This window comes from Vipera berus, assembly GCF_964194415.1.
Source record: "Vipera berus genome assembly, chromosome: 11".
Classification (NCBI taxonomy): Eukaryota; Metazoa; Chordata; class Lepidosauria; order Squamata; family Viperidae; genus Vipera; species Vipera berus.
Window position 1 is genome coordinate 17,909,807 of NC_138214.1, and position 21,626 is coordinate 17,931,432.

The following is a 21,626-nucleotide window of genomic DNA, read 5'->3' on the forward strand; positions in this document are numbered from 1 at the left end:
GGGGGAGGGAGGAGGGGAGGCCCGCCCTCCGCGGCCTCTCGCGCCCTCCGGCTTCGCCCGGCCCCGCCCCGTCGGCTCCGGCGCGCCCCTCCTCGGCGGGGCGGGGCGGGGCGGGGCTGGCCACGCCCCGTCCGGCGGCGGTCGAGGACCCCGCGCGCCGCTCTGCCATTGGGCGCCGGGAGGGCTGTCCGCGGCGATCGCCTGCGCCGGAGAGTAGAGCGCGCGGCGTCGCCCGGCGCGCCCAGTGCGAGCGGAGGAGCCGGCGCGGGCGCTCGACGGCGGGCGGGGACGAGGCGGGAGAGCGCGGGGGTGCTGCGCCGCCGCCCCGCCGCCGCGATGGGAGGCCCGTGAGGCGCCGCGGAGGGTCGCTTGCCGGAGTAGGCGCCGCCGCCGCCGGAGCAGCCGCGGCGGTGGCGGTGGCGGTGCCGGCGGAGGATGGGCCGGCCCGCGGGACGCCCCGAGCGCCTGTGCCGGGGGCTGCTGGCGCTGCTGCTGGCGCTGGGCCGCCTGGCGCCGCCGCTGCTGGCCAAGAGCCTGGAGCCGGTCTCCTGGAGCGCCGCCAACGCCAAGTAGGTGCCGGGCCGGCCGGAGGGACAAAGGCGCGGGCGGGCGGGGGGCTCGCTTGGGCGGAGCCGGGGCGGCTTCGGGGCCCGTCCAGCCGCAGCTGCCTCCCTGGCGGGTCCCCGGGAGAAAATAGCGGCGCCGAAAATAGCTGCTGCCCGGGGAGCGGCTGTGTTGAGGCCCCTCGGCCGGGAGGCTGCGAGGAATCGCCGCGAAGAGGGTCGGCGCGCCCCCTTCCCTCCCGGCTGAGGTTCCCGGGCGAGGAGGGCCGGCGGCGGCGGCGGCGGCGGCCTTGGTGCTTTCCGAGCGGGGACTGAAAGTGCCCCCCGCGCTGGGGGGGTCGCTCGGCCCGTCTCGGGGGGTCCGAAATCCCCGCCCTGAAAGGGAGGCGAAGCGCCTCTCGGGTCCCGGCAGCTGCGTTTCATGGCTCCCCGGAGAGACGGCGGGATCCCCGCTGCCGACTGTCTGGTAGGAGCGCGCTAGTTCCCGGGCAGAGCCCTTCGGCGCCTCCGCTGGGAATTCTGCTACCGGGGAGCGCCCCGAAGGCTGCCTACGCGAGCCGCCTTTTCCTTTCCTGTTCTAACCAGCCGTTCTCGGGAAGCCTTCTGCGTTACGAAGCCGGCTTCGAATTCACTTTGCCAATTTCTGAGCATGAGGACTTCTGAAACGCAACTTCACGTTCCTGAACTTGTGGGAACCCCGCCGGGTGTAATATTCTCCCGCTGGGTGATGGGTACGTCCCGAGCGGGCGAGCAATTGGCATTGAGCAGATGCTGTCGGCGTTGCTTGGAAAGAGCTTTCCTTCCTATGCTATATAACTCAGCGGGGTTGCGATGGTTTGGCGTTATGAACTGCTTTGTGACACATGCGATAATTTACCTGCTCTTTGTATGTTACCTTCGTAGCCGGCAGATGGGCCGGGATTGCAGAAGGGGCGTTTCGCTCGTGGTTTGCCTTTAGAGGGGAACGGCTCGGTTCTTCTTTATTAAGCTGGACGTAGCGAGACCTGGTTTAGGAATGTTTTTTTTTAATGGAGGAAGAGCTTTTATCAAAAGTTGGGTCTGTTCCCGTCGAGGCCGTGAACCGCTGCCCCTTGGAGTCCAGAGGGGCGCCCAGCCTCTGGCCAGGGCCTCTTCGCCCGTTGCTGCCCATTTGCCCCGGCGGCCGGAGGGCCTGCGCGGAGTCGCCTGCAAACGCAGCGGCTCTCGGGGCGACCTCCTCCTCCTCCTCCTCCTCCTCGGGCGCTTGGGGCTCTCCGGACTTCTGGGCTCCCTCCCCGCAGGGACCCTCTCGACCAACATGCTGGGAACTGCAGAAACTCCCCTCCGCTTTTCGCACTTGCTTGCAGTCAGGCTCCCGCTTCTGACCCCGGGGAATCGGACGAGGGGAAAAAGGAGAGAAGGTTTCACAACATTCCGCAAGCTGCGCCTGCTTTTCCCTCGCTCGGCTTGGCGAGAGCGAAGAGGCGCCTCCGGCCGGCTGATTGGCTGCGGGCGCATTCCAGCCCTTTCCCGGCTCTGATCGCCGGGGCCAGGAAGCCAAGAGCCCGGAGGAGCCCGGCCGCCTTCGCGGAGTGCTTGCTCAGAGCCCCCGGGGGGGAGGGGGGCAGCGGGAGGGCCAGCGTCGCCAGCGTGACTTCCGCGAGATCCCAAAGGAGGGGGAGGACGGGGGGATCCCGTGGCAGCCGGTTCGCAGGTCCCGAAGGCTCTCAGGAGCCGGATTCTCGCGCTGGATGGCCAGATGGGAGTTGGGCGGAGCGGTGTCCGGACTTGGCTGCCTCTTGCAAGCCGCGGACTTAGGGACCATCCTGCTCTTTCCTCTGGGAGCTTCGCTGCCCGGGTTCCAGCGGGGAGCTGTGGCCGTGGCTTCTTTCTTGCAGCAAAGGCAGGGCCCTCTCTCTTTCTCTCTCTCTTTCTCTCTTTCTCTCTCTCTCTTTCCCTCTCTCTCTCTCTCCCCCCCCCCCTTATGAGGAGGGCGCTGTTGCAGAAGGGGAAGAGGAGAGAGGATCTAACCCCTCCTGGGCTGGCCTGTCTTCCAGGGCTGCCCACTCCCCTCTACTTGTGGTGGAGGTCCAGCTCGGGCTGTTCTGCCCAAGACTCCCCCCTCTAGCTCAGCCCCATGAAAAAACAGAAAGAAAGCTGCTTCTGATCTTCCTAGGCAAAGCCCAAAGGCAGAAGTGAACAAATCTGGTGCAATTCCCTGAAATGTTGGAGGCGGCTATGTAAACTCTACATTCTTACGCTTGGGGAAGATCTTAGTGGGAAATCCCCGGATGAGAGCCTTGAGTTTGTTGGAAAAGAAAAGAATGCCGTGTAATCAGCACCCGCGATCTCGCTAAAAGATGGTGTTGGAGGTCAGCACCAATTCTTGTTCTTAAATGCACACTGATGTTCTTTTGGGCGGTCTCAAGTACAGTGGATTTTTCAGCCATGGGAGCTACAAAAGAGTTATAGCTATCGGTCATCTGGTTTGCAGCAAGCAGTACATTGTTGACTTGCTTACATTTGAATGAGGGTATCTTTTTCTCTCTTTTTTTATGAGGAAAGTCGAGGAAGAACACTTTTGAGCAACAAGGCACAACTTTTTCTGTTGACACCTTAATTTTCCAGGCCCGGTCTTCCATTTTCCTTTGTTATCCTCGGGAACAAATAATGGAAAGAGGACTCGGTCTGTTGCTTGTCAGCCTCTGGAAACAGAACCAGCTTCACTTATAGCAGTGCGGAAGTCCTGGGTGGCTAGTGGCAGCTTTCGGGCAGCTGAGCGGAGATGGAGCTTCAGAAGCAGCACCTCCAGTGTAAAGGAGAAGGAAAGTAGTGAAGCTGAACAAACGTGCAAATGTCTGCAGGAGTATCAGTCCTTCCATTCCCACCATCCAGTCAGAGCTGAAGAAGCTTCTTGGATGAGAAGCAAAACGTCTTCAAAGAAAAACAAGGAAGTCCAGTTGCCTCCTGAAAAAGCATCTTGGGCTGAGCACACGTTAGTCCGTGTCTACCTGGGTGGGCATATCCTGTGCCGATAAGATGCATCGGGCATGCCGGTGGGTGTTTGTATGGCCATTGCGTCTTAAGGAAGCTTCTGCCAGGCTGCTAGGATCAATTAGCACATCAGTTTGCTGCCAAGGTTGCCCAGATTTGTTCGTGTCTTCAGGGTAGGATCCAGGGTGATGGACTACTTGGTTACCTGGATTTCTTTTGAGCTGTGATTTCCGAAAGTGGTTTGGAAGCAGTCTAAGATTTCCCCTGCAGATTGTATCTCTATCTCTCCTAGCTTCTCGGGTTAGGTAACCATCTCCAGGTCTCCAATCTTCCAATGAAGCCTGGATACGTAGGAGAGATGGCCTCAGTGGCACCAGTGGAGGACATTGGTTGGGACTTAGATGAGGAGAATGCATCCATCCAGGTCCTTTTAAGAACGCTCAGCAATGTTTGAACAGGTATTCTTATGGACCCCCTTTGGTGATTAGGGCTCTGTGCTGCGGTAGGTCCTTTCTGGGTGGGTAATTGCAGTTGATGCTGCTTTGTCTGCCTGTGCGGTTCTCTGCTCCGGTGGTGTCCCTTGCTGGGATGACAGTACGCCTGAAGGAGCTCACCTGTGACGGGGGGGGGGTTCTTTTAGAGTAGCAGATGGGGGACCAGGTTTATTTATTTATTTATTTATTTATTTATTTATTTATTTTAATCCCATTTATATCCCGCCCTTCTCCGAAGACTCAGGGCGGCTTACAATTTAAGCACAAACCAATGTGCTTAGCAATAGCCTTCATTCTATGTATATGCCTGCTTATTAGGGCTTTCGCCCCCCCCCCAAGCGGCATTATTACAAAGTCAGCTTATTGCCCCCAACAATCTGGGTCCTCAGAGGAGGAGCCCTTTGCTCAGTTTTTGCTAGAGCTCCAGTTGGGATAGTCTGAGCAGTGGGAGGACCTTGCCACAGTGACACACTCACTCTTGGGCCTGGTGTTTAGACTGCTCTAGCCCGCTCTGTGTAGGGCTGCCTTTGAAGATGACTCAGAGATTGCAGTTCGTTCAGAGTGCAGTGGCTTGTACGCTAATTGAATTGGCATTTGCTGATAGGCGAATATTACAGGGCGCTGTGGACTCTATACTGATTGCTAGTAGGTTTCTGAATGAAATTCAAAGTGGCGTGCTTACGTGTAAAGCCTTCTGTGGCTTGGTGCCAAGCTATCTAAAAGATTTCAGTTCCATGAATTCTACCTTTGGAATTGGCCCAGCCAATCTGATTTACCTGGGAGAAGCTGCTAGTTTTGCTGTGCTTTAGGAAGCTGGGGGGTGGGGGGTGGGGAGGGTTGAAACTCAGTGGCCCTCTCTTTTTGGTGGGGGTTCCACTCCTTTGGATAGGCCAAAACTGAGCTGTCCTGGAGGATGTTAGGGCCATGATTGCATCTTGATTGGGTTATGTATAGTTTGTTCAGTTTTTGATGGGTTTCTGCGCTTTTTAGTTTTTATCCTATGTTGTTTATTGTGCATTTTTTCTTGTAAACCTTTCTAGATTGCAATGGGTCTATACATGAAATAAATAAATCTTAAGATCATAAAATATATATTTAATGTTTTTTCTTAAAAACTAAGACCGTTGACTTGTTAGAAACAAATACTCCAATTCTTTACTGAAGATTTTGTTTAATTTGTAATTATTCCCGCTATATTTTTTTAGTTCATAAAAATATTTTTTAAAATTGTAAATGTTTTACGTTCAAAATTATTGGAATTTTCTCTAGCTAACAGTGCATCACTAATGGAATTTATTGCCCTTCCACAGTTTTACAAGTTACCTTGTATATAGCTTTCAAGGTATGCTTAATAGTAAGTTGACTATGCGCTAAACTAATTTTCAGCCCTTAAAAATGTTTTAGAGTCACATTTTCATGAGAGAATAAATCAGATTTATTACCCAGTAACATTTACATATGTTAGGTTGCCTTTAATGTTAGGAACACAAACAATTCCCAGGATAACTATGACATAATATGTGCCAAGAATTTAGAGGCTTCTAATAGAAGCATAACAGTCGTATACATTACAGTCTCATTTCCGATCCAAAAAATAGCATGTTGATATATAAGCCCAATGATTCGAATGGAAGCCCTTGCATGTGGGAACCTTAGTTTAAAGAGAGAAAATTTGACGATCTGGTCATTCCATAAAAAAATTAATTATTAACTTAGTAGTTTATTTAAAGCATCGAAGTAGAACTGACACAGGCATCCTGATTACAAGAAAACTGCAGGGGATAGTCCAAGCAGTTGCTAGAAGTCAAAAATGATTTGAAAGCCCCCCCCCACTACAAAAGGATATTAGATCTATTTCCATTAATTGTGCATCTGAAAACATAATTATTCAGTTTTGCTTTTATCCTGCCTTTATTTTGAATCAACTCAAGATGGTCTATAGCAGGGGTGTCAAACTCGCAATGTCACATGATGTGTTGCAACGTATCACAACTTTTTTTCCATTTCTGGCAATGGGGTGGGTGTGATTTCGGCATGATGCATCTGGCCTGCGGGCCAGCAGTTTGACACCCCTAGTCTGTAGGGAGTCCTCAACACATAACCATAATGGAGCTTGCCCATTATGACTGACCCAATTTTACAAATGCTTCTGTGGCTAGTCGTTAAGCAAACTCATTGTTTGCTATGTGCGGTGTTGTCGAAGACAGGCAGTAACTTTCAGCAGAAGCATCGAAAAATGTCGGGTGACTGCAGGATGCAGCAAACAGCACAAACGTGGCTGTGTTGCTGGGCACCCAGAAGTGCACTTGTGAGTGAGCATGTGTGTGTGTGTGGGGGGGGGCACCGTTAGAACTTCAGAACTTGGTTGTACCTCCCTTTTTCCAATGGTCTCAGTCATTGGTCGTAAATTGAGGACTATTGTAGCTACCTAATGCTCTTGCCTCCTGTTTTCTCCGAAGCAATTACTCTGTGCAGAGGTTCCCAACCTTTTGGGCACCAGGGACCGGTCCCATGGAGAGAGGTTTTTCCGTGGACCAAAGAGTGCGTGGTTTTGTGTGCTGCCTGCATCCCATGGATGGGGCTTTGCTTGTTTGCTGGCATACCGGTACTGGTGCGCGGACTGGGGGTTGGGGACCCTTGTCCTAGTGGGATTCCTGGTTTAAAGAGGACTATGGCTCCCCACATCTCCCCATTTCTAGTGGCTAAAGTTACAAGGCACTGAAAAAACTGTCTTATGACCGTTTTTCACACTTTTACGACCATTGCAGCATCCCATGGCCATGTGATCAAAATTCGGATGCTTGACAACTGACTCACATTTATGACAGTTGCAATGCCCTGGTGTCATGTGATCCCCTTTTGCGACCTTCTGACAAGCAAAGTCAATGGAGAAGCCATATTTACTGAACAGCTGGGTCGCTAACTTAACAACTGCTGTGATTCACTTAATAACTGTGACAAGAAAAGTTGTAAAATGTGGCAAAACTCACTTAATAAATGTCTTGCTTAGCAACAGAAATTTTGGGCTCAATTGTGGTTGTGAGTTGAGGACTACCTTTGTAAGCTGCCCGGAGTCACTAAGAGTGATTTGAGCAGCCATATAAATTTTCTTAAATAAACTGTGACAAAAAGAAAGCAAATGTAGCATCAGTTGTAACAGGCACCTTGGATGCTATCCAAAAACATCTGGAGCATCACTCGAACACCATCAGCATTGACCAAATCACAACCAGTCAATTGCAAAATTGACTTTACATGGAACAGCGTACATGCTGTGATGATAACCTTTAAGAGCATCAAACAACATCATCTATCCCAGCTTCTTGGGACTGACTCAGTAAAAATTCCAAATCTAGTCTAAACATCGGGGTTGACTGCGTGACCAACCACAAGAATGAATGAGGGGCTGCATCAATATTTGGAAACATTGAATTTACTGAACCAGAATACAAACCCCCTACCACCACCTGCTTGGAACTGCGTATATCATTAAGATGTAACCTTAATAATTCTTAGGTCCTTGGTAAGGACTTGAATTACTTTTCAGTATTCTTAGACTAATAGAGTAAAACTAAATGCAAATTATCCGTAGAATAATGATGGATGATGGAATGGTTTGGTGAATATGGATTTGAAGTTTGGTTCTGAAAATGATAGGAACAGTATATATGGAAGAAATGAACCACGCGTGGGTCTAGATGGGGCCGGCCCACGTCCTTCCTCAAGGCAAGCACACAAAGATAGTGAGTCTGGATGGGGAGCCGGCCTTCCTGGTGGCGAGAGGAGTTGAACAGGAACCAATTGTGGTAGAGGACCATCCAAAGTCTGGTGGTGTTTCTACAGACATCGGTGACCAAATTGCTTGACTTTGGCACAACCTCTATAGTATGTCTTAAAAGTACATAGAGTTAGGTTGCTAGTCATCAAATCTCTGCTTTGCTTTCTCCTCTCCAGAAATGTTCAGGAAAGGCTAATAGTTTGTTGTAATGTGGATATTTGAAATGTTCCACTTGAAATCCGGTGATGCAGCTTCTCAATCCCAAACTCTCAGGCAGATGTTGCTACTTGGGAAGGGGCTGCAGCAGCACGTAAGTGTGTGTGATGGAATTACTTATCCTGAAGGAAAGTGAGAGCATCTGATTTTCCTTGCTGACTCGTGTCTGAGCTTCATCTTACTGTCTGCCAATAAAATACTTTTATTTGGGAGAAAGAAACTCGACACTGAAAAAGTGAGCTTGAGAGGAGATTCCCTCATAAAAATAGAAAGCCCCCAAAGGATAAATAGGCAATTACTTGTGTTATAAAATATATACCATAATCACAGTGATTCCTATAGAAACAGAATAAATCTGGCATTGCCGGAGAAGTGTTGCCGGGGACTTCAGAACGTACAACGGACTTGATGTAAGGATGAGAGAAAAGTTCTTGGATGCAGAATCCAGAATGAAGACAGTGACATGTTTCCTAACTAGCTGAGAAGGAGACGCTTAGGAGAGTAATCTTAATTTGATGGGGCTTGGGAGGAAGGGTGGCATCACCCAAAGTAAGGGCTGATGTGTAGAGGAAGAGTAAGGTGATGAGAAATGCTGCCCTTTAGAACAGCACAACTGCCTGCAGTGGGACAGATTTTGGGACCAGCAAACAGGTGTTGAAATTTCTTGGTCTCTTTAGGATCAGCTTCGACTCACCAAGTTTAAAAGACCGGCTCCTCCTCCTCTTGTGGAGGGGAGGAAAGGCCACAGACTGGACAGCTGTCAAATAAAAGAACTCTCAGTCCAGTAAAACAGAAATGGGGGGACCTTGGAGATTGAGGAGGGGACCCTGTACCATTCTGGACAAATGACCATCCAAAGTCTTTTTAAAAATCTCCACTGTTGGAGTGCTCACAACACCAAGAGTAAGCTGTTCCACAGGAAATTTCTTCTTACTTCTGGGTTGAAGTTCTCCTTGAAGCTTCTGTGTTTGACTTCTCGTTCTGCCTTCTAGTGCTATGGAGAATGGCTTCTTCCACAGAAGGAACCCTTCCTAGTTTTGTGGAGAGTAAGAGGAGAGTAAGGGACGCGGTGGCTCAGTGGGTTAGGACGCTGAGCTTGTCGATCAGAAGGTCGGCAGTTTGGTGGGTCGAATCCCGAGTGCCGCATAACAGAGTGAGCGCCTGTTACTTGTCCCAGCTTCTGCCAACCTAGCAGTTCGAAAGCACATAAAAATGCAAGTAGAAAAATAGGGACCACTCCGGTGGGAAGGTAACAGCGCTCCGTGCGCCTTTGGCATCCAGTCATGCCGGCCACATGACCACGGAGACGTCCTCAGACAAGTGCTGGCTTTTCGGCTTTGAAATGGAGATGAGCACCGGCCCCTAGAGTCGGAAACGACTAGCACGCATGTGCGGGGGAATCTTTACCTTTTTACCTTAAGAGGAGAGGAGGGAAGAAACACTTTCAGTCTTGCAAGATTCTGTTAATATTGCCTAACAATAGAGTTCATACTCATTGTTGTGCTCTGTGTCTGGACTGGACCTGTAAGGGCCAACATCCTCTCCTGGTCTCCTTGTGGCTTATCACACCTACATTTCAAGGGGGATAGTTTACTTAATCTTTTTTTTCAGCCGACTGAAATCAAGAACCAGTAAAATGAAAATTAAAAATATACTGCCATAAAATCCGAAAGCGGTTGAGACCATCTCAGTAGCAGTAGCAGTTTGATGCCGCCTCTGGAGATATCCTGGGGAAATGGACTTTGGGCCCACCTGGTATGCTACTCCTTGAGCATCTCCAGCCAGGCTGATGCTCTGTGGAAGAGGAAGTTATCCTGGAGATGCCTGGAGCCAACTTGGTCAGCTGAAACTAGCATTTCATAGATTCACGTAAGCACAGGCAGGTCCAGTGATAGTGAATATGGCATTTTGGCTAACGGGGGTTCCTATAAGCCATTGATGCTTTCTGAGGATGCTCCTCCTGCCCCTGTTAATTCTTAGGCCCCCATGGGAGCCAGATTAGAGATTACTTGAGAGAAGCCATGGTTAGGTGGGGAGGGGGCTATGAATTCCTAACCTTTCCCCAGTTCCTCCTAAGCTGTGGTGACTGAAGTGCCCTGATCGTGGCAGCCAAGGAGCTCCCAAGCTCGGTCCAAAGGTGAGGGCCAGGAGATCAGGCAGGTGGCCTGCCAGGTAGGTGGTCTCCCACCTTCGGTTGCTGCTCCTTGAATTTCCAGAGGCTCCAGCCTTTCTGCAGACAAAGAACCTCACCCTCATTCCACCCTTCTTGAGCCTTCATCTCTGCCGCAATCTTGCAGGCAGGCGGGGTGTTGTTGTCCCTCGGGGTATGAGGGAGGGGGCAGTCACACTTAGCAGCCCTTTTCTGCAGCTGTCAGTTTGTCGAGGCAGAGTGGGTGGGGCAGAGGAGAGCTAGTGTCCCTGATAAAGAGGTGGAAAGGTTATGTTGTAGCAAACGGGGCTGGCTTGCCAGCAGTCGCCCCTTCTTACCTTTGGGGATTGCTGAGTGCGGGGAATCCAGTGTGGAGGTGACCGCTCTTCTGGGCACCACAAGCTTTCAAGAGGTGCCTTCTGTTCCTGCCAAGCCTTGGACTTGCAAGTGTTTGCAGGAATGCCAGAGTGCCAGGGCACTGCCCTGGCGGGCGGGCGCTTGAGGAGCGGCAGGCATGCCTGGCTGAGGCGGTCCAGGAGAGGGAAACTCTGCAAGGGGCTACCAGGGGCAGTGCTTGAAAGACAGCTGGATGGACAGCTGGGTCCCTCGGCCACCGGGACCCAAAAGCCATTATTATCCAATTGTGTTTTCCTGTGCCAGGAGGGGATTCATGGAATAGACGGCTGGAAAGGAGGAAGCGAATGAGCTGGCACCTGTCGTGCACGGAACAAAAAGGCTTCTGTGTGTATTCACGCCTCGCTTTATTTTACTTAGCCGATTTCATCATACAAGCAGTCCTTGTCTTACGAACACAACTGAGCCCCAGAATAAGCAACACAGTTGTTAAGTGAATTTTGCCCCATTTTATGACCTTTTTTGCCACAGTTGTTAAATGAATCTCCGCAGTTGTTAACTTAGTAACCTAGTTGTTCAGTGAATCTGGCTCCCCCATTGACTCTGCTTGTCAGAAGGTTGCAAAAATGCATGAGACGCTGCAGCCGTCCTAAATACGAGTCAGTTGCCAAGCATCTGAATTCTGACCACGTGACCCTAGGGTTGTAAGTGGAAAAACGGTCATATGTTTCTTTCTCCAGTGATCTTGTAACGTTGAACGGTCAATAAATGAACTGTTGTAAGTTGAGGGCTACCTATACTTCTATATCTGCCCATCACCCAAAATGGGACTCTGGATGGTGTAGAATAAAACCCAAACCACAGCATGAACAATATTAGAAAACATTCCAGAATTTCAAATGTCCACATTATTATTAAAAGGTTAAGCGAGAGCATCTGATGTTACAGACAACGGAGTGGAGCGTTCTGGTTCAGGTTTGCTCTGGTTTCCACACAGGCTGGGCATCTGGGGCCTGTCTGTGCGTGTATGTGTGTGTGTGTGCGTGCGTGCGTGTGTGTGAGAGAGAAAGAAAGAAAGAAGAAAGAAAAATATTACAGTGTGGCCTGTTCTAGCCTAAGCTTAGTGGCTTATTTAATAAATGTTTCATGCAAAAACAAGCCATGACTTTACTTGAGCATTTTTCTGGGCCGGGCCAATTAATTAGTTTAGCAATAAAATTAAAACTGCCGTCAAACAGGTACAGACAAGTCCCGCAGAATGCATCCTTGTGCAGTGTTGTTTTGTGGAACAGAGAGGCCCCAAACTGAGACAGCATTGTGTAAAGGTTGTGGTAGTGTGTTTGGGTAATGGTGATTCATGAGCGCTGTCTTTTGCTCAGCCAAGAATGGAGTGGGCCGGCCTTCTCCTCCCCCTCCAGACCCAGGTCGGCCCTTCCTCACCGGCAGCTCTGAGTGGAGACTTCCCAGTCTGGGCAGAAGGGAAGGCTCCCCAGTGGCCACCTGATGGGGCGAGCATTTCTCCCTCCCCCTCCTCTGCTACCCCCCACCCATAAGGCTGGTGCTGGCCAGCCGCCTCCCTGACAGGCGCCTGTGGCACCCGGCCTGCTCGGGCCCAGCAGCCGGGCGTGTGGCCTACAGTGGCTGCCCGGCCGGCCGGCCTTGGCAGCCTCGGAGCTGGGCTGGGCAGGCCATTTTAAAGCATGGGTGGGTATCTTCCTACCTGGCTGGGCCCAAAGTAGGAGAAAGTTTGCTTCTTCTCATGAGGGACCTTGCATTGCGATTAATGGCCTTTTCAGATGGAGTGACCAGTCACCATTGTTGGTGAAAGGTTACGGTCATGACTGCTTACCTTGAGAATTTACATCCAAACGATTGGAAGCACTTCCTCCTATTGCTACCCAGTGATTTTGTGAGTGGCATTTTGTGTTCTAGGATCAGTTTGAAAAACAAGTGATATTACACAGAGTGCCGCCTTCTGCACGTGTTGACGTATAGTCTAGAGAACGTGCTACAGTATAGGTAGTCCTCGCCTTACGGCCACAGTTGAGCCCAAAATTTCTGTTCTTAAGTGAGACATTTATTGAGTGAGTTTTGCCCCATTTTATGACCTTTCTTGCCATAGTTAAGTGAATCACCGCACTTGATAAATTAGTCACCCGGTTGTTAAGCGAATCTGGCTTCCTCACTGACTTTGCTTGTGAGAAGGCCGCAAAAGGGGATAATGTGATTCCTTGGGACACAGCAGTGGTCATAACTATGAACCAGTTGCCAAGTGGAGCCTTGGTGGAGCAGTGGGCTGATGCCTCCTTAAGTAACACCAGATGCCTGCAATTAGTGCAGGTTCGCATCCCACCAGGCTCAAGGTTGACTCAGCCTTCCATCCTTCCGAGGTAGGTAAAATGAGGACCCAGATTGTTGGGGGCAATTAAGCTGACTTTGTAATAATGCCGCTTGGGGGTGTGTGTGAAAGCCCTAATAAGCAGGCAGATACATAGAATGAAGGCTACTGCTAAGCTTTTAAGCCGCCCTGAGTCTTCGGAGAAGGGCGGGATATAAATGTAATAATAAAAAAAAGTGTCTGAATTTTGATCACGTGATCATGGGGATGCTGCAAAGGCCGTAACTGTGAAAAACGGCCTTAAGTCACATTTTTCAGTGCCGCTGTAACTTTGAATGGTCACTAAATGAACTGTTGTACGTTGAGGACTACCTGTACTTATCTATGTGGCTCCTGCTTTGCAACCTCGGGGGGGGGGGAGGAGGAAAACATTAGAAGATGCTCCGTAGCTAAATGGTAGAGACGTGGATGGGCAAACCAGTGTGGGAATGCACTGTAGTTTCAAGAAAAGATGTGCTCCTGTGCACTTCTGTGCCGAATGCGGTGGAGGTAGCAGTAGGTTGGCAGACCCATCCGGCGGCTGTGAGGATGGACAAAGTTGAGCCAATTCCAGAATGCTGCAGATGCATCTTGTGGAAATTCCCTGGGCTTCCCTCGGGAGGCTCTCCAATCTGGGGCCCAGAGTAAAGTAGACTGGAGGGTCAGCCATGCTGGAGAAGGGCCAACTTGTCCCATCCTCTGTCGTGTTACGGGAAGATTTCTTGGCACTTGCATCTTTTGATTGTTGGCTGATGGCAGCACGTACTTGCTTTCAACTTTCATCCTCTCCCTTCGTGGATATCCAGTCGATACGCAGCCAAGAATTTTCTACGCTTCTCTTTGTCCTGTGTAGGATGATGGAAAAATGGGTGAGAAGATCCTCTCTGGGGTGGGATAATGCTGGCGTAATGCCTGCGTTTCCTGTGACTTGTGAGCTGCTGGAAGAGGGGCGAGACATTGGTCCAGAGTTGCTTGAATGGGGTCGGCCGGCTTCCATCACAACAGCATTTGTGCAGAAGCAGAAAGAGGCCTTGCTGAAAGTGAGACAGGGAGGAAACGGAGGAAGCCGTCTCTTTCTGGAGGGGAGGGGGCAAAACCCCACAGTGTCCCAGAGAGGAGCCCCATTGCACACAGGCTGGAAGCCCTCCCCCCCCCTGAAGTCTTTGGGGCCTCTCATGCAGGGCTTTGTGTGGGCTCCTCCTTTGCCTTCTGCTATTTCCTTCCACCAAAGAGTGACCAGTCCAGTGCCAAGGTAATTCTTTGTCTTGGACCGCAAAACGCCTTCCAGTTTCTCAAGGTGCCAAGGAGGAATGAGCTGCCTTTCCTTCTCTGAGGAAGGAAGAAGTGGGCAGAAAAGCCCTGAGAAGCGGGAGGGTTGCAGGGCTGAGCCTTAGGAAGCTCCGTCTCACCTGCCAGGTGGCGCGACAGCAGTTTCCTAGAGCTGCCCCCTAGTGGCTGGGGCTGGCCCAAGAGCTCCTTCAAGGAAGACGCAGCCAGGAGCTGCTCCACCCTGGAACGGAGGTGCCGCTGGGCATTCGGCTCCCTCCTGACTTTCCAGTGGCTTTACGAGGCTCTTCTTGGAAGGGCCCTGGGGGAGAGTCGAGACCCTTGGCTGGTGGTGTGGTAGGACCAGTGCAGGGGAGAGAGGGAGACATTTTTCTTGAGAGCAACACTGTGTTTCTGTTGATGCATGCCAGGATTGTCTTTGCATTTTTTGCAGCTGACTCTTGTTCCGTGTGTGTCTGCTCCAGGCCCTGTAGTCATTCGGTCTTGGTTTCTTGCTACCTAAGTCAGGCTTTACACGTCTCCTCGCAGAAACGGATGCTGTGTGGTTTTACTAAGGCTTTATAAAGCGGTACTAATACGTCATCTGATCTTAATTGTATCCCTCCGTTAATGCAGCCTAGGATTGTATTGGCTCTTTTGGCAGTTGCAGCACACGGCTGGCTCCTATTGAAGTGGTGGTCTACTAGGACTCCTAAACCCCTCGATTGCTATTATAGAGCCAGGTTCCACTATTCTATACCTGTACATTTGGTTTCCCTTGCCTAACTGTGAAGCCTTACTTTTCTCACCATTGACTTTCATTTTGTTAGATAGAGCGCCATGTTTGAATCTGTCAAGATCCATCTGGATCTTGAGCCTATCTTCTGGGGTGTTGGCTATACCTGCCAGCTTAGTGTTGTCTGCAAATTGGATGAGTTCCCCTTCTATCTGCTCAGCTCAGTCATTTAGATATTGAAGAGTACTGGGCCTAAGACTGTACCTTGTGGTACCCCATTGCTTACTTCCCTCCATGTGGATGTAGTACCATTAAGGATGACTCGTTGAGTGCGGTTTGTCAGCCCGTTACAAATCCATCTGGTGGTGATGTTGTCTATCCCACATTTTTCTAGCTTACCAAGAAGTAGGTTGTGGTCTACTTTGTCAAATGCCTTACTGAAATCCAACTATACTATGCCCACTGCATTTCGCTGGCCCACTAAATGCGCCTGAGAGATTGCTCTAAAGATCTTATATCCTAGGCCAGGGGTAGGCAACCTTGGCTCTTTTATGACTCGTGGACTTCAGCTCCCAGAATTCCTGAGCCAGCATAGCATAGCTGACTCAGGAATTCTGGGAGCTGAAGTCACAAGTCATAAAAGAGCCAAGGTTGCCTACCCCTGGCCTAGGAAATACATATTTATTCACCTGTGTCAGGAAATTCTGAAGCGTTTCTTTTAGTTGCTTTTAAGGTCGTGTATCTCATCTTGGGCCATTTCTCCAGAGAGTTTAATAACTGCATGCTAGTTTACAAAAAGAGAAATGCCTAATTCACATAGTCAATGGTATTGAGTGCCTATGCAGTTGTAGGCAATGTTTGGGCACCGTTGGTCCTATTTATGCCACAGGCAGCCTGCCTTGGTTGCAGTTCTTCAGGCAGGAACCAGCCACTCAAGTGAAGAAAAAGACAAAAGTCCTGCCACTTTTGGCCTGGAGGTGCAGCTGTCCCATCACAAGGCTGACAGGCTGGAGCCAGTTGTCTTATTGGTGCAGAGGGAGTGGAGCTCTGAGGGACCCCCCACCTCTTTGGCTGATGCGGGATATGCTGTCAGTCTAACCGACAGTGAGAGGGAGGGAATGGATGGAGAAGCTGGAGAGAAGTTGGGTCTGGGGGCTTTCCTGGAAAGAAGGGGAAGGAAGCTCTCTGGAAGGTCCAAGCACAGGCAGGAGAACCTCAGCTGGCTGCCGGTGGCGGCTTCACCCGGGACCCTGGAGAGGATGAAAGAGGCAGCTGCTCCTGGGAGAGAATCCCTGGGGGAAAAACGTGTCCGATAGTGGGCTAGTTGGAGCCTGGATCGTTTGTGTCTGGCATGAGAACTCTGGCTTGATTTATTTAATGATCCCCTGGTTTGCTTTTTTTTTTTGCTTTCTACCATCTTCTTGGGACTCTTCTCCAGACACCCGAGATCAAAAGCATCAGTACTCTCCCGATCCTGCTTCTTAGGTCTCCTTGCCTACACTGCGTATTTGAGATTAGATTTTCGGCATTATTTAAGTTTGGATGATGAAATTTACTCAGATCTTTCTCTTTTTCCTTCCTGCATTTCATGGATCAATTGGAGGCATGTTTTGGGTTGTTGCCTTGCGGAAATAGCTATACTCTTTTCATCTTCAGCTGGCGGAGGATCTTTGGCCTGGCTCTGGGAGGGCTTGCCCTAGGACCCCCTTGGAGGCCGGGCGGGTCCCTTTGAGCAAAAGATTCCCCCTTCCTCGCTCGATGCACCGCCTGCTGGCTCTTTAATCGAAGGCGAAGGTTTATAGGATGGCCTGGTCCCCTCCTGGGGCGGTGGCTGCTGCATCTGCTCTGGGAAAGAATCCTGTGCGCTGCAAGCACAAGGCCTCGTCCTCCTCCTCCTCCGCAAAGGCCTCTGGCTGTTTTCAGCAAGAATTCCTTAATGAAACTGAGATCTGCCCGGATTTGCCGAGAAGGGCGTGTTCACACATTTCTCAGCCAGGTGAAGTTCGCTCAAATGCCTCAGCCTTTTAGAAGTGGTTCCTTGCCTGTGAGTCAGAGCAAGCCCTGGGACCATTTTCTGAACTGGGAGGCAGCTGGTGCAGAGATGAAGGTGTTGGCCAGACCTGAGTTCAGGTCCACCCTCAGCCTTGGAAGATCCCTGGGTGGTTTTCTTTCAGCCCGCCTTTGCTTCAGATGGCAGTGCCTCTTGTTGCCTCTTGGACAGAGCGGTGATTCCAGTCAAGAGGAAGTTAAGGGGAATGGAAAGCCTCTTTTAGTTTCTTGCTCCTCTGTGGCGTGAGTCAGGCTTCCCTCCGGCAATATCAGAGGGCAGGAATTGCATGACTCCTCCTTGCTTTCCTTTGACCTTGTCTTAAAATGCCCCCGAACCAGACAAGGTAGGCAAGGTGAGTTCTGACCAATTTCAAAGCTCTCCCGTTCTGCGATTTGGAATTGGGAACTCTGCTTCTGTTGTTGTAGCCTGAAATGGCACTTGCCCCTTTGCAGCCACACAGTTACTATTTCCATCCTATGCCTCAGTTTCAGAAAGGACGGTAACGCATTGGAGCAAGGTCCGACAATTGCTACCAACGTAGTAAAGGATCTTGAAACCAGGTTAAAAAAAAATCTGGGCTTGCTTAGCCTAAAGCAGGAGTAGGCAACCTTGGCTCTTTTATGACTCGTGGACTTCAACTCCCAGCTATGCTGGCTCAGGAATTCTGCGAGTTGAAGTCCACGAGTCATACAAGAGCCAAGGTTGCCTACCCCTGGCCTAAAGGAAATACAGCTAAGGGGAGACAGGAGCATCCAGCAGGTTGTCACACAGAAGAACAAGTGGATTTATTTCCTCTTACCCCAGAGGACAGGACAAAAGCCAACGTGGCTAGAAGTGTAAGGAAAGAGGTTTGGGCTGGACCTGGCAAGGAAGCTGCTGATTGCAGTAGCTCTCCATCCTTCGGGAGGGGGGAATTCTTCTGGAGGAGGCTGGAAGGTGATGGAACTGTCTTCTGAAAGACAGATCTCAGATTGGGGATAGGGTTAGGTCTGTTTCCAAAGCATTCAACCCTCCTCCTCCTGCTCCTTCTCCTGCAGAAAGAGAGAGAGAGAAAAGGAGAGAGAGAGACCCCTGCCCTTTTGCCGTGAAAGAACAACTGGAATTGGCCTGCTCCAATTTGCCTATTTGCTTTGCCTATATATAGATATAGGTTTATAATTTCAAAATAGGGTACTCAGCAGAACTGTGAACTTTTTCATAAGTCTTATTAATTGGAGCTCTGGGAGATTTGTTCTTGGGTATAATTATTTTCAGGCTGACGGAGATATCTGCGTAAATGATTTGATGTCAAACTGACTAGTCTGTAATTTCCTGGATCTTCCTGGTCAGTGCTTATTTCCCCCCCAGGACATCCGCCACGTCCTTCCGTGGGCTCTGAACTCGTTCAAGGTGAAGAGGGGTTGGCCGACCCTGTTCCTGTCAGTTTGACGACTCGCCCAATCATCCTGCTCTTTATTGTAGCAGACTTTCCCCTTCCTGGAGACAAAATTGAGATGCTAGGTCTGCTTTTTCCTTATTAGCCTCTTTTTTTTTTTGTCTTCGACTGAGCGGCTGGTGTACTCGTTAATTCATTTCCTTTTATTCTCCGTGTATTTAAAGCCACGAGATTTGTTAGCATCCTTTTCAGTCTGTTTCTTCTACCTGCTGGCCTGATCTTGCAGTGCTCCGGCAGACTGTCCCCACAGATGGCTGCCTGCCTTCTTCTTGACTACCCCGGCAAGGGAGAGACTTCTGTTCGCCCTCTCTGGTTCGTCTCAGGATGAAGGTTCTCCTGTTGTCCAAAACAGTGCTGGGATTCAAACAGGTGAACCACCGGTTCTCTGGGTGGATGCCGTTTCTGGAAGTCCGTTCTGGGCCTGGGCAACAAAAAAGTAGCTACCGGTTCTGCCGAAGGGGTGCGAACCGGCTGAATCCCACCACGGCTTCTTCTACGCCATTTCTCCTCAACAAGTTTTTATCCCCTCTTCTTTGCTCCACTAGCTTTCCCAAAGAATCTTACCATAGTTCTAGAACTGTCTTCTTGCCCCCCCCTCCCGCCTTCCAGTCCAAAATAAGCCTATATTCTTCAAGAGATGCAGGCTCAGGATCTTGATGCTTGATCTCAGGATGCTTGATCTCAGGATGCTTGATCTCAGGATGCTTGATCTCAGGATTGGGGCACAAGGTGCAAGAATTTCTGTGTGGGATTTGACCACCCCCATCTTTCCATCTGGCAAGTCTGAGGCTTGGTTATCCCTCTCAGTTGCTCTGGGTTTCCTGCCCCTCTTTATCTGGGGCATGGAGGCTTGGAAGAAATGGCCAGCACCCATCGGCCCCGGGACACAGAACGCCTGGGCATCGGAGAACATGGACTCCCCCACCGGAAGGATTCTTGCCCCAATCGTTTCTCTTATTTCTATGAAGGGGCCTTCTTAATCCCACTTTCCAGAACAGGTGATAATCAGCTGCATTTTTATTTATTGGTGAAGCAAAACTTTTTTTTTAATATTCTCAAAGGTATTTTTCTTTATTCAGATTTTTCATTTGTCAAACGGAAGCTGACATTGAAAACAGAGGAGACTCTCCGAGCAGTCCTCCCGTGTGTGACACATCCAGAAGGGGTCTCTGGGTGGGGTTGGGGGTTCTTTCCCTAGAGGTTTTCAAACAGAGGCTGGATTGCCACCCGTCTGCGATGAATCCTGCAGCATAGAAGAAATTGGACTTGATCACCTCCTGTGGTGGATCCCTTTCAACTCTGTGATTCTATGCTTGCCCTTCATTAGCCAGTTCGACCCCGTTTCTGGTTTCCCCCAAAAGCGCTGTGGGTGAAGGAGGCCTTTTCGGGATTTTCAGCCTAGCCCCCTTCCTGCTTTTCCTTCGCTCGTCCTTCATAATCCGAATAGAAAAGCCACCGTCTTCCTTTTCTCCCTCTGAGTTCAGCTCACGAGCCGCTGCCCCCACCCCGTTTTGATGTAGGGAGCATGCAGCTGACCCCCGTCCCAGCTCCGTGCTTGCCCCCGCGTTCCTGATGATTGCCTGACAAATCTGGTTGCAGCTCTGCCTGTCTGATCAGCTTCTTGTTTCTGTTTTGTGCTTTTTCTGAGGCCTTTCGGAGTCCTCTCTTCACGTATCCCCCTTTGTTCTCTTTCCCTGCAATGGACTATGGTTTCAGGAATTCCCATCTGCTTCTCCCTCTGTTAGGGTGCCATCGTGAAACTCTCTACCTTGTATTTCTTTGCACGTCTTCATTCGTTTTCCCAAAGAACGCTTGGGCTGCTGCCAGAATGGCAAACGTCTATAGATATTGTACTCGGATCTTAATAAGAACCTAGTTAAGCAGATGCCCCTTGGCCATATTTCTTGGCGTTGAGCAATAACAGGTTGACCAAGAGGGTCCTTGCTGTGCCGAGTCTTCTCTTTCTCTGTGGAGGAACATTGCATCTTCAGCGGCATTTCTGTGCCGTGGAAGCGACTGGGCAGTTTTGAGGCTGAGCTCTGAAAGTCTGCCGAGAGACTGTCAGCTGGCTGGTTGGCAGACTTGGTGATGGCAGGGGAACCACAGCACAGGATGTCAAGCAAACGCTGCTGCGCATAACACTTCGGGTGCCAAGCAGAGCAGAAAGGAGACCCAGGGAAGATGCAGCCAGTTACAAACCCGCCTGCTGGTGATGCTGTCTATCCCACATGTTTCTTTCTTACCAAGAAGTAGGTTGTGGTCTACTTTGTCAAACCCCTTACTGGAATCCAACTATACTATGTCCGTAGCATCCACTAATTTAGTCACTTTGACAAAGGATGCAATAAGGTTTGTCTGGCATGATCTGTTTTTGACAAACCCATGTTGGCTTCTGATAATAGCTTTGCTTGTTTTTAGTTGTTTGAAAATTGCTTGATTATCTTTTCCAGGATCTTCCCAGGTATTGATGTCAAGTTGATTGGTCTGTAAATTCCTGCATCCTCCCTCCCCCCCCTTTTTTAAGATCACATCAGCTCTTTTCCAGTCCTGTTATTTCCCTGGTGCTCAAGAAGCTTTGAAAGACACGATTCAGTGGTTATGAGATCACATCTGCCAGCTGCTTCAGAAGTCTGGGATGCAATCCCTCTGGTGCTGGTGATTTGAACTGGTCTACAGTGGACAGGTGTTGTCTTACCATTTTCTTGCCCATTTTGACTTGTATTCCTAATCTGTCTCGGGCAATACTGCTTTTGATATGCTGGGCTGGTTTTTTCCCCCTCAGCGTAAAGAGAGATGCAAAAAAAAGGCATTTTCCCTGCTGCCCTTCCTTCACCTTCTTGCCATCTCCTCCCATTAGTGGTCTGCTCATTCCCTTCCCTTGACTTTTTTCACTCGTTTCCTTGACTTCTTTTGCCATAAGTGCCTCTGGCCCACCCATTCCCCAGGGCCACCAGCACCAGACACCTGATGATGACTTCAGAAACAGCGTTTGGTTTCCAGTTAGCGTTTGCTTTGCCCTCACAGTCAGAGATGTAGCGGCCGTGGCGATTCGTGTGGTTAGAACGCTGAGTCAGAAGATCATGGAGAGGCTGACAATGCAGCAGTTCGAAACCCGAGAGTGCGAGCTGTGTGACAGAATGAGCTCCCGTTGGTTTGTCCCAGAGTGAAAGCAGGCAAATGCAAGTAGGTAAATAGGTACCACTGTGGTGAGAAAACACCAGGGACACGAAAGGAG

At 50.2% G+C, this 21,626-nt stretch overlaps 1 protein-coding gene across 1 annotated transcript in view; it reads left to right on the forward strand.

Moving 5' to 3' along the window:
• The first annotated feature begins 216 nt into the window (after positions 1-216).
• The window catches only part of EFNB1 (ephrin B1), an 81,815-nt gene continuing 60,405 nt past the window's right edge, over positions 217-21,626 (forward strand). The window contains exon 1 of the mRNA XM_081336555.1: positions 217-569. Within this exon, the coding sequence (XP_081192681.1) occupies positions 436-569 (134 nt within the window). The 5' untranslated portion in view covers positions 217-435. The remainder of the gene's footprint in view (positions 570-21,626) is intronic.